This window comes from Homalodisca vitripennis, chromosome 5, assembly GCF_021130785.1.
Source record: "Homalodisca vitripennis isolate AUS2020 chromosome 5, UT_GWSS_2.1, whole genome shotgun sequence".
Taxonomy (NCBI): Eukaryota; Metazoa; Arthropoda; class Insecta; order Hemiptera; family Cicadellidae; genus Homalodisca; species Homalodisca vitripennis.
The window spans coordinates 115,095,837-115,120,680 of record NC_060211.1 but is presented as its reverse complement, the minus strand read 5'-3'; the positions used below and the strand labels follow the sequence as shown (position 1 = coordinate 115,120,680).

The 24,844-nt window shown below is 33.0% G+C and overlaps 1 protein-coding gene across 1 annotated transcript in view; it reads left to right on the top strand.

Moving 5' to 3' along the window:
- Positions 1-21,632, top strand: part of LOC124362751 (sodium-coupled monocarboxylate transporter 2-like) — a 31,515-nt gene extending 9,883 nt beyond the window's left edge. Inside the window, exons 4-15 of the mRNA XM_046817505.1 lie at positions 1,714-1,873; positions 2,485-2,550; positions 5,908-5,959; positions 6,167-6,234; positions 7,153-7,307; positions 8,356-8,496; positions 9,804-9,912; positions 10,605-10,714; positions 14,788-14,971; positions 17,463-17,549; positions 18,176-18,518; positions 21,384-21,632. Of these exons, the coding sequence (XP_046673461.1) occupies positions 1,714-1,873; positions 2,485-2,550; positions 5,908-5,959; positions 6,167-6,234; positions 7,153-7,307; positions 8,356-8,496; positions 9,804-9,912; positions 10,605-10,714; positions 14,788-14,971; positions 17,463-17,549; positions 18,176-18,340 (1,297 nt within the window). The 3' untranslated portion in view covers positions 18,341-18,518; positions 21,384-21,632. The remainder of the gene's footprint in view (positions 1-1,713; positions 1,874-2,484; positions 2,551-5,907; positions 5,960-6,166; positions 6,235-7,152; positions 7,308-8,355; positions 8,497-9,803; positions 9,913-10,604; positions 10,715-14,787; positions 14,972-17,462; positions 17,550-18,175; positions 18,519-21,383) is intronic.
- The last annotated feature ends 3,212 nt before the right edge of the window (positions 21,633-24,844 follow it).

Here is a 24,844-nt window from a genome sequence, read left to right as displayed (position 1 = left end):
CCAAGGTACGCCAGTACACCTGTTTGATACCCAAGGTATTGAACAAAGTTGTCAGATTAAATCAGAATATGATTAGTAACTCGCAATAGAAAGCTGAATGAAAACGACGAGAAAGCGTTTTAGAGATATATTTTGGTTTCACTTTGCGATAACTGTTCGTGTTGTTTACTTTCTATAGAGGTGATAATATAGTCTCGTATATGAATGCAATTTTATTTAATGCTAAAAAAAACTAAAAGCAGTTTATGATTTTTACACAATTTATAATAAAAAATAGATAGCACAATGTTTAAAGGTTCCGATACACCAAATTGTTACGTATAAAAATCATGTATGTAATAATAAGGTAAGAACAAACAAATACTAGAGTGTATTACATGGTAAATTTATCTTCTATACTCCTCAAACAAAAATGTTGTTAAAAGCATCTTTGATGCAATTTTTCTTTCATTCTTTCTTTTTTTCAATAATATAAAACTATGTTTATATGATATTCAATAATAATAAATCCAATATTGACTCCAATATTTTAGGAGATTCCTGAGTCAGTTTGTATGACAGTGTGCATGTTAAGTGATTTATTTGTTTATAAATTAAGATTACAGTTTATGTTTCATGCAATTTCTTTATTCTTGTGATATGTTACTCACCTTGTATAGATACTTCCAACAATGATTTTGGTTTTAAACCAAAAATTATTTGCGTTTAACCATAGTTTAGGTTAATGATGTTAATGATTTTCTATATTTAAGTGGAATTTTCACAAGGTGTTTGCAGTGGTTCATTCTTTATTTTTTAATCATATTTAAAATTGATGCAACGAAGTATCGAGTGACACCACAGACGTAACTTCAATGCAGATTAAATTAACATACTCTATCTGTATATGACATAATTAGTATATTCTGTTTTTCTCGTTGCAATTATGGCTACACATAAGAACAATGGAAAAATGTAATAATATTGTTAGTTAATTTTCTGTCCTTTGACCAGTGAGGAATCCCTTTAAGACACCAAAATTGAATATGCAGGCGATTGTGGGCTGGGAATATTAAACTAGGGACAGCTTGGCATGCACTGAAGTGTCAGCACGCGCAGACCACCGGCACTGAGGATGTAAGAGCATATGACATCCGCTGAACTGGTTGGCAGTTTTATACACAATTGCTTCTGATTGAATAACTAACTCAGAGGTTACTCATCCAATGCTTAAAATGAGGCATGGAAAAATTGAGGGCTCCGACTGCCATATGTGAAGTGAGTGTGAAGTACCAGGTAGTAAATATTTGTACTGTAACAACCATAGGTACGTGGCGCAGCCCTAGCGTCGGACCTGAGAACTAACTGAAATATTTTGTTTCTGACAGTGGAAGGATTGTGAAGGAAACAGGATTTATACGGACATTTGCCATCGTTCAGTAATCAAAAAAAATATTAACACCACGTTTCGAGATCTGCAATCTGTTCTATTCTTCAGTTAAATTATGTGCTAGGTTAGTATTTACCTGAAGATGAGATCAGATTGCAGATCTCAAAACGTAGTGATACTGATGTTTTTGTATTACTGAACGATTGCAAATGATCGGAAAAATTCTGTTTCCTTCATAACTGAAATTATTCCCCTGACCTTATCATTTGTATGTGTGTGTAATAAACTACATTACACGTTTCTGAGTATAATACAGTAATACAGTAATACAGTGTTCACTGCAGTTTCTTGTCGTCCATCACGCTGATGGGACAGCCGGCCGAAGTGTACCAGTATGGTGCACAGATGTGGATCTTCGGTCTTGCTACTTTCTTCCTCGTCCCCTTCGTCGGATACGTCATGATTCCCTTCTATCGCAAAGCAAAATACACTTCAGCTTACCAGGTCAGTGAAAAATGTAACTACTTATGTGAGAAAATTTGTCTACCTTAATTTAATGTGAACAGCTTAAAATTTAGTCTCTTTCTTACTAATTCAGTTCGTGATTTGGTTTCTATAAAGTAATCACTCCAATTGTACGTATTTGTAATCAGACCTATGTGAATTTTAATCTGATATGGAATAACATTTCCCATAACCAAGTAGTCTTCGTCATGTTCTAATGAATAGACCTAATATAAAATAATACCTTGATTTACTATATATTTTGTTATGACTAGGCATAATGCTATTTTTGCAGATATTTTTAGGTTTCCTCGTGAGAAAACGTTTAATATTTTAGATCTTACTCTTAAAAATAAATTACTATTCCTAAGAGTTGAAAGGAATGTTAATATTTAATCATTCTACATAATTACTATGTATTTAAACGTTTTGTATTTCAAATTTTACATATTTTCAGGATGTTAATAAATAAGTTTACACCAACAGGTCTTGCATTCTGAGAGATATATCGTACACGGATATTGTACACTATAACTTTCAACTAAGTACTTATGTAATCTTTTAAAGACAAATTTAACTTAAAATTATTCAATATGTCTTGCATTTTACAGTACTTCGGACACAGATTCAATCGCTGGTTGCAGTTGCTGGCCTCCTTACTTTTCAGTGTGCAAATGGTAAGAGTCTTTTTATTATTACAATATTTTAACTATTATTACCTATTAGTAATGCATTAGAATGACTGACAGAAAGAATATTCAATAACATTATACTGCAATACTACCACTAAACAATGACTGGCGAAAGTAATCGTGCATATCTTTACTAGCTATTTCTATATAGGACGTTTGTAACTGACATTTTTTCTAGTAGTTAACTAATATACCTTTTGCCAATAATTATTTCTATGTTAAAAATTATTTAGTTCAATATTTCCTCACTGAAGCAGAACTAAAATATGATTTTATCACCACAGTAACATTATATTATTAATAAGAGGAAAAGATTGTGGATGGAGGGTAATGTAAAATTAAACAATATTGGTTTTGTTTAATGAAAACATATAATTTTAACATCCCCTAATTTCACCGCGGCATGAAATTGTCTATTTATACGTCATATAAATGATACTTAAAATAGAAAGAAAAAGTTAATATCCGTTACATTGAGCCTGACAAGTTATTGGATTTGACATCAATAAAATGTTACTATATTCGGAATATTAATGCTATGTAACTACATTTCCCAATGTTCTCTCTGACACTGCGACTACTTCGTACAGGCTGTCTAGCCCAGTTCTTCCAGTGTTTGTTGTTAACGTTTGTTAGTAATTAACATTGATTCTTCAGGGAGCCATTAGAAAACGTTTATTACACTTATTAATGTAATAAAATAAAGCAAATGTCAAATTCGTTTCAGTTTGCAGGGGCATTCAAAAACTGTAACACACACAGGCGTGTTCAGTAATTAAGTAACGATGGTGCTAAGAGTGGATTCTGTTCTTCCTTGGCTTGGGGTATGGAATAACCGCAGCGAGAGAGAGGGACATTTCCTCAAGAACTATGCAACTGTATTACTTAAAAAGATCTTTCTGGTACAAGTCTAATGTTTAAGAAATTAAAATTTTAATCTACTTCACTAATATAAATAGTATTGTTGATAAAATTTTAAAACTCACATGTGTTTATCAAAGTAGTTGTAAAAATTAAAGAAGACAGATATTGTCTTTTAGTTAATGATCCATTAATTTTATATAATGCAGCGGAAAGAACTTCAGAATCTTTGGTATTTAATAGTCGGTAGAATCTAAGTATAAAACTATATAAATCCTTAAAAACTGTATAATGTGTTCGAACGACGCGACGCCCGAAGGTAACGACTGTTTTAAGTCAAATATACCACATGTCATTGCGTCAGCAGCCGGTTCTTGTTCAACAGAGTCAACAAGTTTACAAACTATCCTGACGTCACATAGATCTCGTCATCTCGGATTCAATAATATGCTGCTTTGCTTGATTAAGGTTTGCATTGAATACTTTGAGAAAATTAAATCACTTACATATTGATTACAGATGTCTGGGAATACTTTTTTTAAACTGACAATATACTCGTAGTTTATTTTAAAACTTAGCTAGGACTATAAGTACGAAAGTGAAACTTTCGAAAATTATTGTAAGATAATTTCTAAAAAAAACAATATAATAAATAAATACAGATTTCTAACAACCTCACATTCTGTAATGTATTAACTGAATAATACACTAATAATACGCTTGACTACAAAAGTAACATTTTAATGGTACTGTAAATACTTTTACGGAATTTTTAAATTATGGTTTATAGTTTTGGAAACGTTAATGAAGACAAATTTCATATTATTTGTTAGTAAATGATCCAGTAATGTTTTTTAATAAGGCGGCAACAGCTTTGTTGGGAAAGATCATTACATAGTTTAAGGACAGAACCGATCGCCCTTTCTTCATATGATTTCAAACGATGATTTGGATACTTATAATTAAGGACACTGCCAGAAGGGCTGTTTTGTTATTTATTTTAACATTTTCTTTGTTATAAATAATTCAAATATGATCTGGGTGGAAATTAAAAGTAAACGATCATTTATGTTAATTCCAGACAACTTACAATATCTATATTTTAAACGTTTTATAGCTGTTTTAAAATTAAATTAATTGTATTTAATTATGTTTCCAATTGAAGTTGAGATCTGACAGTTCGCAATTTTATTATTGTTTTTATATATGTATATAAATAATATCAAAAATAAAACTGTTGATGTGTAAGGTACCAACTGTGTCTTAATTGCTTAATCAAAAATACGAAGCCTTACCCTATTTAACATGAGAGACATTAAACAAAATTTTTCCATAGGGAGAAACGTTTTACCAAAACTCTCTTAAAGCCGAATTTTATAACAAATTAAAATTAAAAAAACAATTTCCGAGAAATATAATTTCAAAAATTATGTACATATATAACTATAGAATGTATCTCCCACAAACTCACATCACTGTAAGTAAAGCAGGGGTTCCTCAAAAACATGATCTGTTCTTGGTTCTAAATATAAACTATAAAAACTACCATTCTATAACAAACATGCCAATAATTTATGGTCAGAGACTTAAAATTAAGTTTTAGTTTGTTAATCTATAAAAATATATTAAACATAAACCTGCCGAAAAATTTCTGTTGCGACAGAAAATAGAAGGTAAACAATAACTTCTTCATAACATTCGAAACACATAGGTTGGAATATTATTATATGGGATATGTTTTGTTAACGACTATTACAAGATAAATTAAAAATTAGTAGTAGACAATGAATTTAAGCGTTTGATCCATCCATATATCTGCAGCCCGAGGGCCACAACGAGGAGCCACTTGCCAGCTACGCGTCGAACTCGGTATTGCTATTTTCGATATTTAAGGGTTTGGAGGCCAATATTTGTCCTAATCTATGTTCCATATTCATGGTGGGCTTAATAAAATATTTCTTTCTCGCAAAATAACAACGTACATTTTAAAATTTTGTTTGTATTTAGTTTTTTAGTCAACTAATTTTAAATCACGAACATGCTATTTGTTAAATATGTTATAATAAAGAGACAGATTTAATAGTGAGATGTATTGATAGTTCAAAACAACTAAAAAGCCAAAGTTACCAGCCAAAAAGACATATAAATGCATTAAGATTTCATTCAAACGTTTTACTTTATTACACCCAAGAACTTATTTTATGATATACTTATTAAATCTCTACATACAGTATTTTCATAATAATGACATTTTACCATAAAATGCAGTAGACTGTAAAAGCTACCATGGACGAGTTCTAAATCTCCGAATGCTGGTTTAAAATCATTATCTGAAACTAATATTATAAAAAAGTAAATATTATATGTAACTATTATGGCATTTTAATAATAAAGGTTTTTACTTTGTAGGTTTTTACAAGTGTTCAAATTTCTTGCAGAATGGAATAATACTAACAGAATTTTGGTTTTGTCTGTATACAGGTGCTCTACCTAGCTCTGGTACTCTATGCTCCAGCTCTGGCTATGCATCAGGGTAGGTAGCATAAAACGTCGTTCCACTTTTTATTTTACGTAGCGTGACATTGTTTTGTGCCCTTAGTTTATAAAACATTACATTTTATTATATGTTTGCATTTTTTATTACTCTGTAAATTTATTTCAATAGAAGTTCAGCGCAATATTTTATACAAAGGTTATTGTAATTTTACTATCATATCAGCGCAATCCTGTATTGTTTCAGTGACCGGATTCAATACAATGCTCGTGGTGTCTATAATGTACATTGTCTGCATCTTTTATACGACAATTGTAAGTGAAAGTGTAATTACTTACTATACAAATTTTAACTGTACACTACTGTTTTCTTTTTAATGTTATAAATGTTGCCTAACCTATGTGGATTATACATGAAGTAGTAGGCGGATCTTCTACTACTGCCCTTGCTGCTTCCTACTATTACAGCGTTGTACCTCTGTCCCATTACTAAGCCTAAATCTTACTACAGTCCATAACAGATGGAGCTGTCTCTCAATAAATGATTAATGCTTATTTATACCGGGTGTCTTAAACGACCCCCCCCCTCCATTAACTTTCTTATGAATAGAGATGGAGTGAGTTACATTGGGAGGTGTTTATATGGCCAATTGAGGTGTTTTTGAGGTATGCACATCTTTAACTCCCCCCAAAATACCCCATTAATTTTTTAATACCCCATGTCTAAATTTTTAAACAGCAACCTCTAGCAAGTGACACCTAATTTTTAAGGTATTATACAAAGAAGAAGAATGCCATAAACCACAGGTATCTAATATTACTCTATCAAGCTTGGTGGCCAATTCTAGTTTGAATTGTTGTATAAAGCCCCACAGTTTAAGTTACACTAGTTAAGTTATTGTGAGGGAGGTAACACATTCACTCACTAGTGTCAAAGTGGATTTTTAAGACATCCGGTATATAACAAACATGTCAATACCATATGTATTTCCATAAATCAGCACGATCATTCATTGTATTTCGAAATTAAAATGTATTGGACACACTTCCTGCGCTAGCATTTTAACATGTGAGATATTTAAAAAACTAAACTTTTTAGATTTGGCTTATTAGCATCAAATCACACACGTGATAAGCATATATGCCATTTCCTTAAAATCTATGTTAATATGGACACACTATTGAGGTTATTGAAGAGATGTGCCAGTTGGCTGACGGAGGGTTGTACTGTAGGGAGGGATGAAGGCGGTGGTATGGACGGACACCTTCCAAGTGGTGGTGTTGTACGCCGCAATGTTCACCGTTCTGGCCAAGGGAACGTCGGACATCGGAGGCTTCCAAGTCGTCTGGGAGCGCAACCAAGCTTTCAACCGTACTAATCTCTTTACGTAAGTTGTCCTTCTATTCAGTTCAGATGGCACAGCAGCGATTGTTATAATTATTCTATAAATTTAAAGTAAAAATACTTATGTTTTGTGGGTATTTTCATATATTTTCATGCTCCAAAATTCTAGTTCTACTCCAGAAGAAAGGTTCCCTTAGGGCTTTTTTATATCTTCCAGTTGAACCTACACTGGATGCAGCAAAACTGAAGTATCATTTACAACCCTCTGGTTGTCCAGGAGCGTCACATCACTAACGGCAACTATCGAGATATTTGGGGTAAGAGTAAATCTACTGCGGAGGATGAATGAGGGGCTGATGCGAGTCTGGACATGAGAGAATTCTGTCCTCAGCCTGCTTTGACCGGATAAGCTGTAATAGAGTGAACAGTCGAAGCGGGAGTCAATTAATGTCTTCTCTTCTTCCACGGTGACATGACAGAGATATAGTGTCCGCTAGTATCCTCCTCGCGGTATCTCGCAGGAGGCAGGCCCCACTGCCAACCTTACCCGTCCTGAGTATCCTGTCAATCCGGAAGTAAACGGAAACGTCCTTTTAGGACTAAGTGATATAAGAAGTGTCTTAGCACCTTGTCCTAAGTGCACAAAAGTCATGCTCTCAATTTCGTTACTTGCAAAATGGTATTACACCCCTTTTACCTTTTATGAACCGCTATTGAATTTTCGTTTAGTGATGTTAGGAATCATAGACATACTTTTTATTACAATTTACCTTATAGCACCAACACTGCATATCTTAGTAGAAACAGACTTTAACGATCACAATAAATCTTCTTATTATGAGGTTGGAATATTTTATATTAGCGGCATTCCACTTGAAAGTTTGATGCCTATAATGAAGCTATAAAGGTCACTGTAAACGGTAGACCAATTCTTTGGTATGTGATAAATATCTTGTTGTTTTTGTTCGAATATTAACAATTAAGTGCAATACATATCAACTTGCAAACGCTGTGTTACAACAATGATGCAATATGGATTTAGTAATGATTAATTCACAGACCAATTTTATTTTGCTGAAATCTGTTTTTAGTTGGAGTTGGGACCCGACAGTTCGCTATTCTGTTCTGTCTTCGTTTATTGGCTCTTCATTTCTTCATGTAGCCATCTATGGGGGAAACCAGCTCCAAGTCCAGCGGTACTTGACTGTCGGCTCCAACGAACAAGCCAGAAAGTAGGTACAGACTGTTTACGTCTTTAAAATCTTTAAAAAAAGTATTTATATCTATATATATATATAAATGAAACTGTTCGTGTGTAACAGCATCACTCACAAACGGCTGGACGGATTCGCCTAATTTTTTTTTTAAATTTGTTCGTCTTGATCTGTAGAAGGTTATAGGATACTTTTTATCCCTTTCCCGATTCAGGATTCCGCCCCACTGGTTACAGAAATACCCGTAAGAAATGCATTGCAGCAAACATATGTTATTAAGTGAAAGAGTCTTTTCAAATTTTTAATCAGCTGTTCTTTGTAAACATATATAATGCGACAAAAAATATATTTATATATAAATTTCTTTACACTTATAGTTTTAAAGCATAGAGTAAGCTTAAGAGAAACGACAAATTTTGTTTAAACTGTTTCTGCAATCATAATATATAAAAATGAATGTTTGTGTGTTTGTCCTTTATAGACTCAGAAACTATTGGACCGATCACTATGAAAATTTGTATTTTTCTATGTAGAAGGTTTATACGCAATGCCCATTGATGTAACTAACCACCAGGCTGTACTGCAAGATATAAAAGTTATCAAAGCGCCTGCACATTATAAACTGCAATTACAACACAGTAGTTACGTATATTAAAATATCCAAACACTATTTGAAGGCAAAGAAATATACGGGCAAAGCTTAAGAGACGCGTGCGAAGCCGCGGGAAACAGCTAGTGAATTTATAAAATAGAAGCAATTTCGACTTAAGGTAAAAAAAAAACAAACATATTATCATATAAATTGAATCCACAGTTTGTTATGACTGTAACCTATGATAGATTAATAAATAAGTAAGTGCTGAAAACATATTATTATTAAAATAACTATAACCCATTGTGTCTTTTATACTTCGTCAGTTATTTCCTATTAAGCTCCATTTTATTTATATTATTCCCTAACCTCATAGTTGATCTGGCTTTGTAAACCCTTACAGTGTCATAGGGTAATAATAATTGTAATGTAATTTATTCCAATCCTCAACACCATTGCTTTGGAGATAGATGTGATGTTTCTGCCCTTAAATCCCCTTGGAAGCAACACACTAAAATCTGTCTAGAAGAATAAATTTCAGATTTTACATAATTGTGATAGCTAGTGGGGGTAAGATATATGTTGACATAAGTATGTTTATTAAGTGTTCAACACATATAAGCCTAAAAGCATTATAACTTATCTTCATCGACTCTGTCGAGTGTCCTTTGTTCTTTATTAGTGGCCTTCCTTTAATGGCCAACATAATTTTAGCCTATTATTGTATTTCCAGCATGCTGTGGATCAACATGGTGGGCTGGACTCTGGTGGTGATCCTCACAGCGTATGCCGGGATGCTCATCTTCGCTTACTTTTGTTACTGCGATCCACTCTTGACAGGTGTAAGAATATTTTTATTTATTTATTTTTCAAAATAAGGTTTTAAATAATTTACACTCAAACTTGGGCTTTAAAAAGACGTTTCTGTCATATTACTATTAAACTGCTTGAAATTACTTTATAATTAATAAAATGAAGTATCATAAACCAGTACTACAGGATCAAAAGGTCAATAATATATTGTAGAAATAAGCAGTCACCAAAATCACCTTAAGTAATCACCTTTTTGTATTATGTAAAGAGAAGTTTAAGATTGAATTTAAGTTTATAATAAGAAGTTTTTGGCTCACCGGCCACAATACTCAGGCAAATTTCTGTTTCAGTTCATAACTGGTTCAATGATACTCAAGGGCACTATAAATCATCTGGTTCCTGAAAGCTTCTTGAAAGAAAATTACACTAACTCTGGGAGGAACCGGCCTAGCTCACCGACTACAGAGAGCTCCCGGTCTTTAGTAGCTCACGGACTCCCTTAAGAGCCAATCCATGAAATATCTCTGGTTCTTGCAGACTCCGGCCTCTGACAGCTCTCAACCTCTATGATTTTCCAACCTACAGAAACTTCCGGCTTCTAAAAGATCCCAGTCTCTGGCTCTGTTCTCAGGCCGATCGTCGGTTTTAGAAACTCCCAAGTATATAAAATGTAAAAAAGCTTTGAATTTTGTTTAAAATAATTAATGAAATGTGTGTGCAGGCCGTGACAACTCCTGACCAGCTGTTCCCCTTATACGTGATGACAACATTGCAAGGATACCCTGGGGTTCCAGGACTCTTCCTTGCAGGCATATTTAGTGCTGGCCTCAGGTAATTCGTCTACTTTGTTAGTACCCGGCTTTTCTGTAATATCTCGAGGTTTTGTAATTTTAAATAGTAATTTAACAAACCAAACTACCTCACTACATAGCAATGAATCGTAGAAAATTTTAAATTAACATGCATGAAATGAGTTTCTTATTGGCAAAATATTGTTGTGATGTGATGCGAGAATATAATGCTTCAAGACTATCATTGTGACTATGATGTTTTAATGTCCCAATTATTGTTATGTATGTGTAACTTTATTTCGTAAGCCAAAAAAATATACGCTAAATATTAAAATATACTATAAATATCTGACAAGATGTTGTTTTAAAAAGAACAGAGTTGGAAACGCAAAACGTTAAAAATTCAGACAAAGAAATTCAGACAGATTGTAATTTAGCTTATGGCCATTTTTTTATATTTCAGAAGATCTGTGACCCAAACCTTAAATCCTAACCCTAACAAAATGATGATTAATTTGCATAATTTCATTCATGACATTGTAATTGTCTTGTATGTATGTGCCTACTCGTGTGCACACGCGAGTTCAAGTATATAGACATATGTGCACCACTATCAGTTCTCACAAATCGACCCTTACAGGTGTCTGTGTACGTATGTAACTTCCAAACCAAACTGTATTCAGAGCTCGTACTGAATGTTTTTTATGGGGGGGGGGTGAGAGGGTATGGAAACGAAGAAAATGATAATGATATGTCTTATTTAGGGAGGAGATAAGTGTCCCTTTATTTATATAGGCTTTTCTATGATTATTATATAGTTCGTATTTCACTAACATATTTAACGACTTACATTGGCTACTGAAAACTTATTACTGTGTCTGATAAATGCACTAATCTTTAAAACTATTATTTAAACAAAAACAATCATATAATATCACTTTCGTCCGCTCCATTGCTTCGTCACAACGCTGTTGTACATCTTTCCACCAATTTCATCCTCGTCAAATGGATCTTCATTCACATCTTCACCCATCTTTACAATGTCTTTAAGATGCTTACGTCCCCTTTTCCAAAGACACTCCTGTGCAATTATCAAGTATTGAGAATCTATTTTTATATTGAGAGTCTCCAACACCTTTTCTATTATTACCATTTCTTTAGGATTGCATTGCGATTAAATTCTCGCTAAATATGTCTTGAAGTGGAATGAATGGCATGATCAACCGAGGAGATATGCTGTAACCAGAATCACCAAACAAATTACCATCACTGTTATATTAAAATATCACGTCCTGCAATTCCTTAATCACCAAAGATTCTCGCAGACATTTATGCTGCTGTAACCCATACGAATGATATATTCATCTCCAATTGACGGTTTTAGAGTATTTTCCCCCAGATTATTTGCATCACTATGTAGAAGAAATAAATATTGTATGATTCAAAACACATCAGCTCCTTGCACCGAATAAACACTCTTCTTTCATTGAATGTTCTTGACATGATCTTATGAACATTCATAAACATCGCCATTGTCAAGTCGAGTGACAACTAACAAAATGGAATGTGCGCTCCTCATACTCAGGTGAATAGTTATATTTTCACTTTAATCACAGCACAACCAACACTTATAAATATAACTTATTTAAAAAAAAAAACTAAATTAAGTTTTAATTTTAAAATACTGAAGTGGTAGCTACGTTTCAATAATTTCACTGAATAGGTTATTTTAGGAAAAATAAAATAATGTACTATAATCAACTGAAGTTTTAAGATCTATTGTAACTATAATTTTATTAAGACACTTTCATCCTCTCACCATCTTTACTAAACACTAATTTGAAAATCAATAAAAATAAGCCAAAGAGACAGAGAAATTCCTAGTTGAACAAAATAAACGAATCCACCGAATATTTGAATTAATGTCTAAAAAAGCTGTTTTGTCAAATAAGAAATAGTGGTTGGATTTGTAGATTAATAGCAACAATCTTTTTGAATGTGTATTGTATGTGTATAGAACTCAAGTAAGGTTTGGAGACAAGTGGTTTTCAATTCATGTATGTATGGCCTCGACCACATTTGTCACTCATTTAGAATGTTCTCGGGTTCGATCTCAGACGCGATAATGGACCCTAGCGCAGGTTATTTAGTTATTTGTAACAAATAAAAACTACCTTGATCGACCAAATAAAACAATATACTTTAATTGATGAAGAATTTGAAATTTACTTAAAACAGATTTAAAAGCCATGCATTTAGAACAGGAGAGAGAGCGAGAGAGCGATACCACGCGAGCATGACGCGTTCAACACTCCGGCACGGCTGCTCTGATAACAATGGACTTCCTCCTAGAGTGACGTTGTTCCAGACGCTAACTAAGCAAAGGAATCTTAGCGCACATTCCTGTGTGTCTACTGCTAATTAACAGCGCAGCTGCTATACGTATAGAAAGTCTTCAGGCTTACTGGTGACAGATCTGGTCTTACAATTCATATGCTATATGAAATTATGTATATTCTCCTCCTGCATTCCTAACGACTAACTGTATTATATTTATTATTCATTATTACAATGAAACCATTAAATTTTATGTTGAATAAACAAATAAAATATTTTACCAATATTTTATTGTAAATTGGCTGACTGAGACCGTACAAGATGTTACCGGTCTGGCCTTACAACTACTGTATATGCCGGAGGTCGTGACATATTCATTTTTTTACACCTCCATTCACACGCTGGAGATTTTCTTTCTTGGAAGTTGGTTGGATCATGGAGTTTAAAAGACCTGAAACGCTGTGTATTTCAATCACTTTACATCGCGATGATGGGAGGGGAACATTTTGAACACTTACTTTGATCACAGGTACTTAAAAATTGGTGTTTACTTGTAATACTTAATAATTTACATTGTTCAATTGTTTTAAAATTCAAATAGCTATAACTACTGAATGAATCCACCTTTTTAAGTCCAGTTTGCGGCCTTGTACTCTGCTAAGTAAGACCTTTAATTTGATACCAAACTTGACCTATGCTGCTATTTAAGAATTTTGTCTGACTCCTTGTGGACCACCCCCCCCAAAGGGATTATCTGGTCGGTAATTGGGCAGATATGTGCGTTACTATCACCAGTAAGCACGTGTGAACTTTGGTATTTTTTTATATTGTGGTTTAAAAATTAAAAAAGAGGTTCCAGACTTAATTGACACCCTGTATAACTCAATTTATGTTAACATTGGATTTGGAAAGATACTAGGTGTTTCTCCTAGTAACCCTAGCCACTTCAAAAATTACTTGCTCCAGGTATTTACCCAACTTTGGTTGATGTTTCTATAGCAAATATGACCGTTAAATAATATTGCAAACCAATAACACTAAGCTTGTTGTTTCGTTTTTATATCTTTGCACATTTTCTTTCCCTTCATTTCAAAGTTCACTTTTCTTTAATAGTAAGTAAATAATTGTCTCGACATTTAATTAATTTTAACGCCATAAATTGCGATTAAATCTTTAAATTTTGTAGTTTTATCGTCTAGCAAAACTGTATTAATATACATATAATTTACACAGCATATGGTATGGCTTCATCTTCTTGTTAACATTATTTCTTTCTTCTCTTCCGTTTTCTTTGGTCGATGCTCTGTGGTAGAATATGTTTAAATGCTACGGAATAAAAAATACAGTTCTGCCGGTCCTACAAATATTACGCTCTGCGACGCTTTATAATAAAACATGCCTATTTTAATATCAATAGATTCATTTAAAGAGGACACATAAATTAATCTGGAGACTAATTATAATAAGTCGAGTAGATAGATAAGTCGATAGTAGTAGTCGAGGGATAATTTATAAACGATTTTAGTGCTTATAAATATAAAATAATAGCATAAAATAAGGAAATAAAAATATTTTCATTAATTCTTTTACCATTATGTATATTTATTATTATTTCAATATATAGTACCTTACCAGATTTCTATACTGTGTCATGCTTATATATTCTAAAATTATAATTATCCCAGTAATAATAGAAAAGTATAAAAAATGACAACATAGAACATAGAAAAGATGCACTCACTCTGACGACAATTGTGAGATAAATGACTGTTCCAGCACGGTCTCTACTGGTGTCAACTCATTGGCAGCCATCTGGTTCGCGGAGTTGGATGGCACCAGCTTCAAGGAGCGGTTAACAGAAAAGAAAGCCGGCATCACAGTCAAGCTCTTGGCTTTGTTCTTCGGAGTCCTGTCCTACCTGCTGGTGTTCCTGGTGCCGTTCATGGGAGGACTTGTCCCGGTATCGTTCTATAGAGTCATTCAATACCATTAGTAGAATCGGTTCTATAAAAATGGTTTATATTGAAAATTTAATATGTTAGAGCTGTATTCATTTAATGGGCATCTCTACTTATTTAACGTACATAACTCTTCTTCAAGTCTCTATAGCAATTAGAACAACCTCAAAATACCTCCAAGTGTGCTAAGTTCAAAAGTAAACATTACGAATATAGTACAAAAAGACAGTCATCAGATTGGCATTATTGTAAACCAATTGCATGATGACAGTCTCATTACTGTCTTCGATTGGTTTTACTTGCTACTTTAATAAACCGATACAGAGAGGTTCTCCGCACAGACGAACGGACTATCCTTATACGTGTTGACCCTAAAATACGTTTGGTTCTTCTTTGGCTAAGAGGAATCTATATGCTAAACTGCAAGTGTCTAGGACTTGTATATTAAGTATTATTGCACATACGAACGGAAAATATTTGACGGACAATAAAATCATATAACAGAATATACGATATTTGAGAGCGACATGTAGTTTAAGATACTGTGAGGACGTTTGGATGTTACTGGAGAATATGTTATCATGTAGAACACCGTATCAATCCCCAGGCTTAAGATGTTGAATGTAAACCTCTTCAGAACAGATTCTTAGTAGTTTATAAGATATCGATTCTCGTATCTGACTTGTTATTATGTATACTCGACAAATTTTTATTTTACTATGAATAATTCAACAAATAATAAAAATATATTTTTAAACTTTGTTGTGTACAAATACAAATTTTTATTATTTGTTGAATTATTCATAGTAAAATACAATTTTTCAACTATACAAAATAATTAGACAGATACGAAAATCAATATTTTGAAAAAACATTCAACATATGTGCTAAAGTGCGTAATCTCCCATTGTGTATTATTGTGTCTCTAAGTTGACCCATTGCATTTAGCCAAGCCTTGCATTCAATACGATGATAAAATCTACGATATTCAAGAGATCCTTGTCTGTGATTATTACGTTATTATTCTCTAAAGCTAACGTACATCAACTCTGAGCGTCCGAATGAAATAAATGACGAGATTTCAGTCCGTATTATAAAATCAATTTTTATTCCGCCCAACTAATTCCACTTTATTAGGCGTCTTTCTGTGGGTTCGAACCTTTCTAACATAGGAATTTTACAGATTCTAGTATCTTTGATAGTACTTAAATGCTCAAAGAGCTAAATGGCTGATCATAAACTACTACTATAGTACAAAATATGTGAGTACTAATTCAGTTATTGATTATAGTGATTGTGAATGAGAGAATACACCAGGATTTCTGAGACTTTTGATAAAGCAAGCATTAATTAATAATACTAATAATGCATCGAACATTTTTCAATATTTATACAACAGGGTGCGGTAGAAAAAATGAGTTCTTAGATATAAAAACGAAACATTTTTAAGGAGATCAAAAATGTAACTGGTCTAGGTAGAAAGAAATATAGTACATTTTAGGCACCAGTAGTAAGTACTATTTCATGTTTAGTAAGTTTTTAAAACAATGTCTTCAAGATTATTATTTACACAATACTGAAGAAGAAGATCTCATAGTTTTGTATAACGTATTCACATATATCACGGGGGTGTGGCCTTAGGTAACCTTCTCAATCCGCTGTCTCAGCTAGCTCTAGAAATGTGTGAGCGCGATAGTTGAGCAATTTATCCTTCACTCGTATGCAAAAGAAGAAATCACAAACGCTCAGTATGGTGATCGTGTAGCCACTGAATGCGACGTGATCACCGATTTATTGTTTTTGTAATACGCACGCACTGCAAGGCCTCAATATCCTCGATACAAACTACGTTGAATACTGAAATGGGGTCACAGATGAAAGACAGTGATAACAGGTTGTTCCTCCTCCCTCCCCCACAGTTCGAGAACTGGCTCAGCCTAATCACTTAATTGGTTCTGCCGCACTATTTACTGTTGGCTTTCAGATAATCTAAAACCTTTTACGCATTAATACTCAATTATCACTTTACAAGAAAAAAGAAAGTGCGTTTGGGTGCTTAGTAGTCACATCTGTAAAATGAGACACCAAGGGGGCTTTACTACAAAAAATAAGGACTTTGCTTTTTAAGTTTGTCCGTTTATTGGGTTCTTTTTAATGAAGAACACACACGTATCTGATCCATTTGTTCATAAAAAGATTGAAGTTTTATTATTCCAGCCTACAATCATGATTGATCCAGTGCCGTTCGTTTTTGCAATACTGTACGGACTTTTGTTTATAGTTAGATATTACCAAAATACTTATTTGTTCATAAAATATTTCATTCACAAACTGCTGCAATACCATTTAAGTCTTTTACAATTAGTTGTGTTATTTTGCTTAGATCTTTCATAATATATTTCATATGGTTATGAACAACATATATCATTTTACCAAAGATGATCTGATATGTCTTTATTTGACTATTTTAAATATAAGTTTTGTCTATTTTAGGTGACGATTTCACTGTCCAGTATATTTGCTGGGTCGCTATTCGGCGTCTTCATGCTCGGAATGTATGTCAAAAGAGCCAATAGCATTGTGAGTAATAGCTTTATATTAAATAAAGTCGTGTATAGTCAGTTTAATATGTTTAATCGTTTACACTGCTTTATAATGAGTAAGCGTGGTATAAAATTTTGGATTTATAATAGTCGTTATAAAAGCTATAATAGGTGTTCCATAGTAAGTTATAATATAAATACATTAAATAACGAGTACACGTAACTGTAAAGTAAATGGCATTATAACAAAATTATAAAGGTTAGTATTTAGAATTTCATAGTACCAGGCATCTAGTCCAAATGTGGCTCTATGCGTATAAACATTTTCATTGAAACCTATGAGCTGTGTATACAGCTTACAGGGACCTGGAAACTCTCCTTCCCCAAAGCTGAAAGCGTATAAAGAATGAAAGTACGGAAGAAATTCGATTTCCTGAACTTACCGATTAGTCGATAGGTGATTTATTGTAATCTGTGGAAACATGTATAACAGAAAATTGATAGTAAAATATTTTAAGGCAAACCCTTTTATAATTACAAATACAAATATTTAATACATAGTAAATACATTTAAATGTGAACATCAACTAGTATTTTTACACTATTTAGAACAGTAAATGATAAAAAATAAAATAATGATTAGTAATGTTTTGTAATGTACAGGGAGCCACATGCGGTTTGCTGTCCGGGGTTATCATTATGTCCTGGATATGTGTCGGGTCTATAGTGGCCTCCAAGTCCGGCCAGATAGTGGACTCTGTGTTGCCATCCTCCACAGAACAATGCGTCGGTAACTTCACCACCGTCTCGGTCAACAGTCTGTGTTAGTAATGTTTTGTAATGTACAGGGAGCCACATGCGGTTTGCTGTCCGGGGTTATCATTATGTCCTGGATATGTGTCGGGTCTATAGTGGCCTCCAAGTCCGGCCAGATAGTGGACTCTGTGTTGCCATCCTCCACAGAACAATGCGTCGGTAACTTCACCACCGTCTCTCTCTCAACTGAGTGAGTATAAATTGACACTAGTTACAATTCCATGTCTTTTATTATGAATACATGTTACAATTAATTTAAGTAAAACTCCCTGTGTATCTGCTTTCATTATATTATCAACTAGGATAAAATAGGATGATCAATTAATATAATTGTTATAAGGTATTTTCCACAGTATGTGTTATTCTACGAATACAATAATAGATTACAATCCCAAAACCAATATACTTGTGAGATAGTTTCGATTATTCTAGCGTGTTTTTGTGTTTTTAGATATTTATACTGGGTGCCCCAAAATTACAGGACCAAACTTCACCAAATTGTTCAGGAGGTCAAACTGAACGAAAAATATTATATCATGTATAGTCTTGTCTTGCTTCGTTTACCTTAGATCGGCCATTTTGTTTTTTACATACAATTAATTTTATTTTCAATACAGGTTTACCGATTTTGTTGAAACTTGGCATAAATATTATAAACATGAATATAAGTTGTAAAACAAAATATTTAAAAAAATCTTATGTATTTTCAAAATGGCGGCCATTTAAAATGTTAAAACTTAAATAACTTGAAAACCAACCGTTTATTATGGCCGCCATTTTGAAAATACACGTAAGATTTTTTTAAATATTTTTTTTACAACTTATATTCATGTTTATAATATTTATGCCAAGTTTAAACAAAATCGGTAAACCCGTATTGAAAATAAAATTAATTGTATGTAAAAAACAAAATGGCCGATCTAAAGTAAACTAAGTAAGATAGGACTATACATTATATAACATTTTTCGTTCAGTTTGACCTCCTGAACAATTTGGTGAAGTTTGGTCCTGTAATTTTGGGACACACTGTATATTGGTTTGGTTAAGCTATAACATTGTTTTTGCTTCTGTATTCTAAGTATATTGACGTAAACGTACTGTAGATACGTACTAATATGTGAAATAAGAACCAAAACTACAAGTACCCTTTAAACCTTTAATAAACCATCAATATCCCTAACAGTTAAGTCTTTAATTTGGCTAACCAATAAGACAATCTCGTCCGTGAGTTTGGTATAAAATAAAACTTGTCATCAAATCCAAAGTGTAATGCAAATTTCTTGGAAAATATCAAAAGACATGTCACTCTTTACGCCACTTTACGCCTATACACCTACGAATCTACATTTGCAGGATACCAGATAATGATTATTAAATTATAGGTTGCATCGCACATATTTTTTTTAATGTTGGTATATTTTGGAAACATTTAGTGTAAAAATTATGTTTTGCTAATTTTAGAAAATTATCATAACCATAGTAACAAATTTAAGTATGTCCCCATACATAAAAAACAAACAAAACATAAAAAACAATTTAGAAATTGGATATCAATTATTTCTTTGTAGTACATATAATTCTATAAATGTTGATATATTTTAGAAACCTTTAGTGTAAGGATTATATATTTTGTAATTTTTTTAAAGTAGTCGTACCCACAGTAACGAATTTAGCCCTTCTTATACTAGTTAGTTGTGGTTTGTACAATATATTTAATTTTTATTCAAGACAACCTGAATGAACTAGGATGTACCATATAGGTTGTACCACTTTTCAAAAAATAAAAATTAAGAAAGTATGGGTAACAATAATTTTTGATTACTTACTTAAAGCACGACTATCTCCATATTCTCCTAAAAAACAATGTATTACACTAGTAGATTTAGAGTGTAAATATTTATTTTTATTTTCCTTACGGGTTTATTATCGAGAGTTCCTGGGCAAAATATAAAAAATCTGAATAATCTAAAAATATTGGTGGTAAAATCAAATTTTTGTCAGGAGAATATATTTTTTCATGTTCAATTCATAGTTTTTTAAGATAAGTTTCTCAAAGATAAAAATTAGAAACGTTTTATCACTCCACAAGGAATTATAAACATTTAAGGTAGTAAATTAAAGATTAGATCAATACATTAGTTATAGGTTCAGGGAGTTGCACGTTTTTTATTCATTTATGAACTCATTATGAATTTAGATTATCGATAAAGTTTGGAAAAAACCCTCGATCCCTCTTGTAACGTGGGGAGAAACTGACCGGTAGCCATAAAAAATAATATAAAAATCTGGATTCGGCCCTGGATAAGATAATGCACGATAATGTACATGTAAACATTGGATTAACTCTCTGAGAACTGGGTTATCTAATCTGGTGTAATCAAAATATTACAAGGAAATTTAACTCTTTATTTTTATCTTTCCAGCGTCAGACCCAGTTTCAGGACAATTCTTTTTACGTATTAGATAGAATAATAAGAACATTCATATCAAACAAACAAACAATATATAAGAGAATAGTCTCACAATAACTGATAAGAATTTAAAATGTATGAAGTTGTAAAAGCAAAAATGTGTTATGCAAATACGTACAGAGCCCCCGAGAGCCCAAGGGCTCTCCACATTTTGTAATCTATTGTTTTACCTACCAACTCTTTATGTTCTACTAAAATGAGTGTACGTACTAGTCATATAAGAAAAATATTTGTTCAGAACCGTAATTTCTTTGTGAATAGCTACAGTTTTGATCTTGGCCAATTATTGATGTCGCAGCTGTAAAAAATTCATCATCTGTCAGCCCAGCGAACTTGGCTGAGATATGTATGGGATACATCTTTATATCCAATTTGAACTTGTTTCCTCATTTAGCCTAAATCGGCCGATAAAAACCTACTACCTTGAGGTGTCACAACTTTCTTGGTTTGTGACCAGACATCGATTAGAACTCTATTTGGGTCAAAGATAAGTTTATCTAGGTCATCAAAAGCCAAAACACATGTATCACAGTACTTTCTTTCCTTAAAAATGCTGCTGTACAACTCTGTATCTGTCGTTGCAGACCTACAAAAGAGCCAGAGTATGCTTGGTACATCTACCGTATCTCATACCTGTGGTACTGCCTGCTGTCCCAGCTGATAACGGTGGGTGTGGGGGTAGTGGTAAGTATAATCTCAGAGCCATTCCTGCCTGCCCACCGCTGCCAGAACCCACCCCGAGGAACCTACCTACCTGCGCCTCAACAAGATCTCCTCAGTCTACACGAGTCTTAGTTTAAAAAATAAACCTTGTCTATTTTTATGTTTTTAAACTGTGTTTATCATTTGCACAAATCTTGAGTTGAGTAAAGAAAGTGGAGATGTGAGTGAGAGAACAGGTGGACGGGGATCCTCCTCGTGTTGTAGGAATTTTTAAATATTTACTTATTAGGAATTTATTAGCCTTTCAGAAACCCCTCTCAGACCTACCTTTGCAGCTGAAAATGTTCTTTTCTTAGACATATTTTGATGATTAGTTAGGTTTTTTTTCCGATTTCCAAAAATTTAAGCCACTATAAAATATTACTGTACTAAAACACCCAACTTATAATAAAAATGTTTTAGAACAGCTAAGACGGACATAATAAAAGAACTTGAAGTGGCAGAATGTTTTAGATTAGGCCATACGTGCTTATTGTATAGCTGCTTAAATATATAATCATATCTTTGTCAATTTCTTTACTCAACTCTCGGTCTGTACTACTACTAACCTTACTACACAGTTACCGTCATACAAGTTAATGTGTTTATTGAGGTTAAAGAGATCAATAAATACAAATTACAACATTAGCAAATTACTTACAAATAGCATTAAATTTGAGCACAGATAAAAAACTGGATTTCCTGGCTGATTAGGACACATTAAATGTGAATAATATTTTCACTACGGATTATTTGGAGTTTGACCAGGTGAAATGCAATAAAATATTGAAAATCAAACAAAGCTTTCATATAAATACATAGGACTATACAGTTATCACAGACGAGGGCTATTAGTTCATGTGTATATATGTCCTGAAATTACTATGTCTGTCCATATATGTTTGTTTATTTTTTAGCCGTATTTCAATTACGTTAGTAGGAATAATTTTAAACTCGGTAGTTGTGTTAAGCAAATCAATGAAACCTTAACAGGACATTAAATGTATAATATCACTTTCTGTTTCAAAATAGTGGTAATTAATAGTTTCCTAAATTCAATGCCTCGAGAACAAAAATGTTCTTGTTAGTATCACAACAATTTTGCAAGAATAATTTTAAAATTTCAAAGCGAAACCAGCAAATTCTTAGTCTGCGTTAAATACTCTTTGAAATTACATGTAAGTTAAACATATGAACTAAAATCTGGTCACAAAAAGTTACTTTAAATGTTCTAAATGGCCATATATAACAAATATATATATATAAGTAGAATGGTACTTTACATAATGTGCCTTGCAATCAGCTCAGCCTTTGTCTATATAATATTAATTTTATTTTAAATTCACATCGACCAACCCTTTCAGGGTATACAACCTTGTTCCTAGCTCTATCATTACGTAACTTATAATAATTAAACTAGCGTTAATTCACTTAAACACATTGATACAGACAAATTAAACAAATTAATAAAATTGTGATGCTGACAACAAAAAATAATGGTACAGAGAGGAACTATTATTAAGTATCGCATACTTAATAATATGCGAGTGGTATCGGTCTACACTTCATATTAATGTGGATGGAGGAATCAGTGCGTCAAAGAGTATACCTCAGCTAAGTCTGGATAAAAAAAGCGATTTGACAAACAATATGTCCAAGCACAGCAGAGGAATAAGCGAAGACGTCTACAAATCATTTAATAAAAGAGAGCGCTTAGCGCCAACAAGTTACCTCGGAAGAGAAACAAGTATAACCTCCAAATAATCTCTTCAGATTAATATTGGATTTACCGGACTTGGATACCTAGCTATGTACAATAATAGTAGTGGAACGATTTATATAAAAACAAGTATCGGATCTATAATCAGAGTCAGCTTTTTAAAGTAACACGTCATTAGACTTTGATAAACACAACCAATTGCAAATAAATAAGGTAAAAAGAATTTAGAATTAATAAGTCTTGAAATATTAAACTAGACATTAAACAAATTTTTTACTGCAGTAGGTAATCTTAAATAATAATTCGCTTGGGACAAAAATTTAACCCGCAACCTGTATTATAATGAGGTGTCATGGGATACTTAATTTTAAACGACTTTGAAAATAAATGTGTTTAGCAGTTCAACCATAATCATTGTTGGGTGAGAACAAAAATCTTTATTTTAATGTTGAAAGTGTAAACTTATCCATTGTTATATCAGAATATTACTTTTTTCAAAAGGTTACGTGATACGTGGTCAAAGCTCTGGTTAAAATAAACATTTTGGTTCAATGTATAAACACCAAACCATAATAAGCCATATATAATAACCATAATTCTTACGAAGCAAACAAGTACAAAACTAACATGTTAATATACATGATCCATTTGTAACCAGCCTAACAGATATAACCAGGGTTTGATTTCTCTCCACTTGACATAACGGTCATAACTAACGCTAATGCTGCTAAAGTTGTCGAGCGAAGATGGGTCTTGTCACCTACCTCTTCTACACGAACAGAGTCCAGTAACATGGGCCAATAGAAAAAAGGGAAATGATGTCAAGTTTGAGCTTCTTGGAAACCAGACCAGTCCAATTTTACTTATTCATCTATTTGGACAACGGACCTCTAAAGCTGTACACTCATGATTATTCTAGCGGGACTGAGCTTTTTATTTTGCTATAATGACACTATTCCATTGCTGTGGTTACTCGTCCAGAGTTCCACTCTATCAGACGCACTGTACTGTATACACGTTTTGTGTATTGTAATCTATCTTCTCCTTCAGGTACTTAAATCTTTAAAGCATAGATCAAAATTAGTTTAATGAATATGTGACGATGAACTCGCCCATGTCATGTTAAGAACAGTACTTAGTTTTCCTTAAAAAAAAACTCAAGGAAGCATATACTTGAGGGTCCACAAAGCAGGTATCTACCATCAAACAAGTTTTTCCACAGAACAAACCACCGAACAACACCATCAACTATGTATCTCCACAGAACAAACTTACTAAACAAAACCATCAACCATGTCTCTGCACAGAACAAACTCACTGAACAACACCATCAACCATGTCTCTACACAGAACAAACCACTGAACAACACCATCATTCATGTCTCTACTGAACAACACCATCAACCATGTCTCTACAGAGAAAAAACCACTGAACAACACCATCAAGCATTTCTCTCCACAGAACATACTCACTGAACAACACCATCAACCATGTCTCTACAGAGAAAAAAACCACTAAACAACACCATCAAGCAATTCTCTCCACTGAACAACACCATCAACCATGTCTCTACAGATAAAAAAAAACCACCGAACAACACCATCAAGCACGTCTCTCAACAG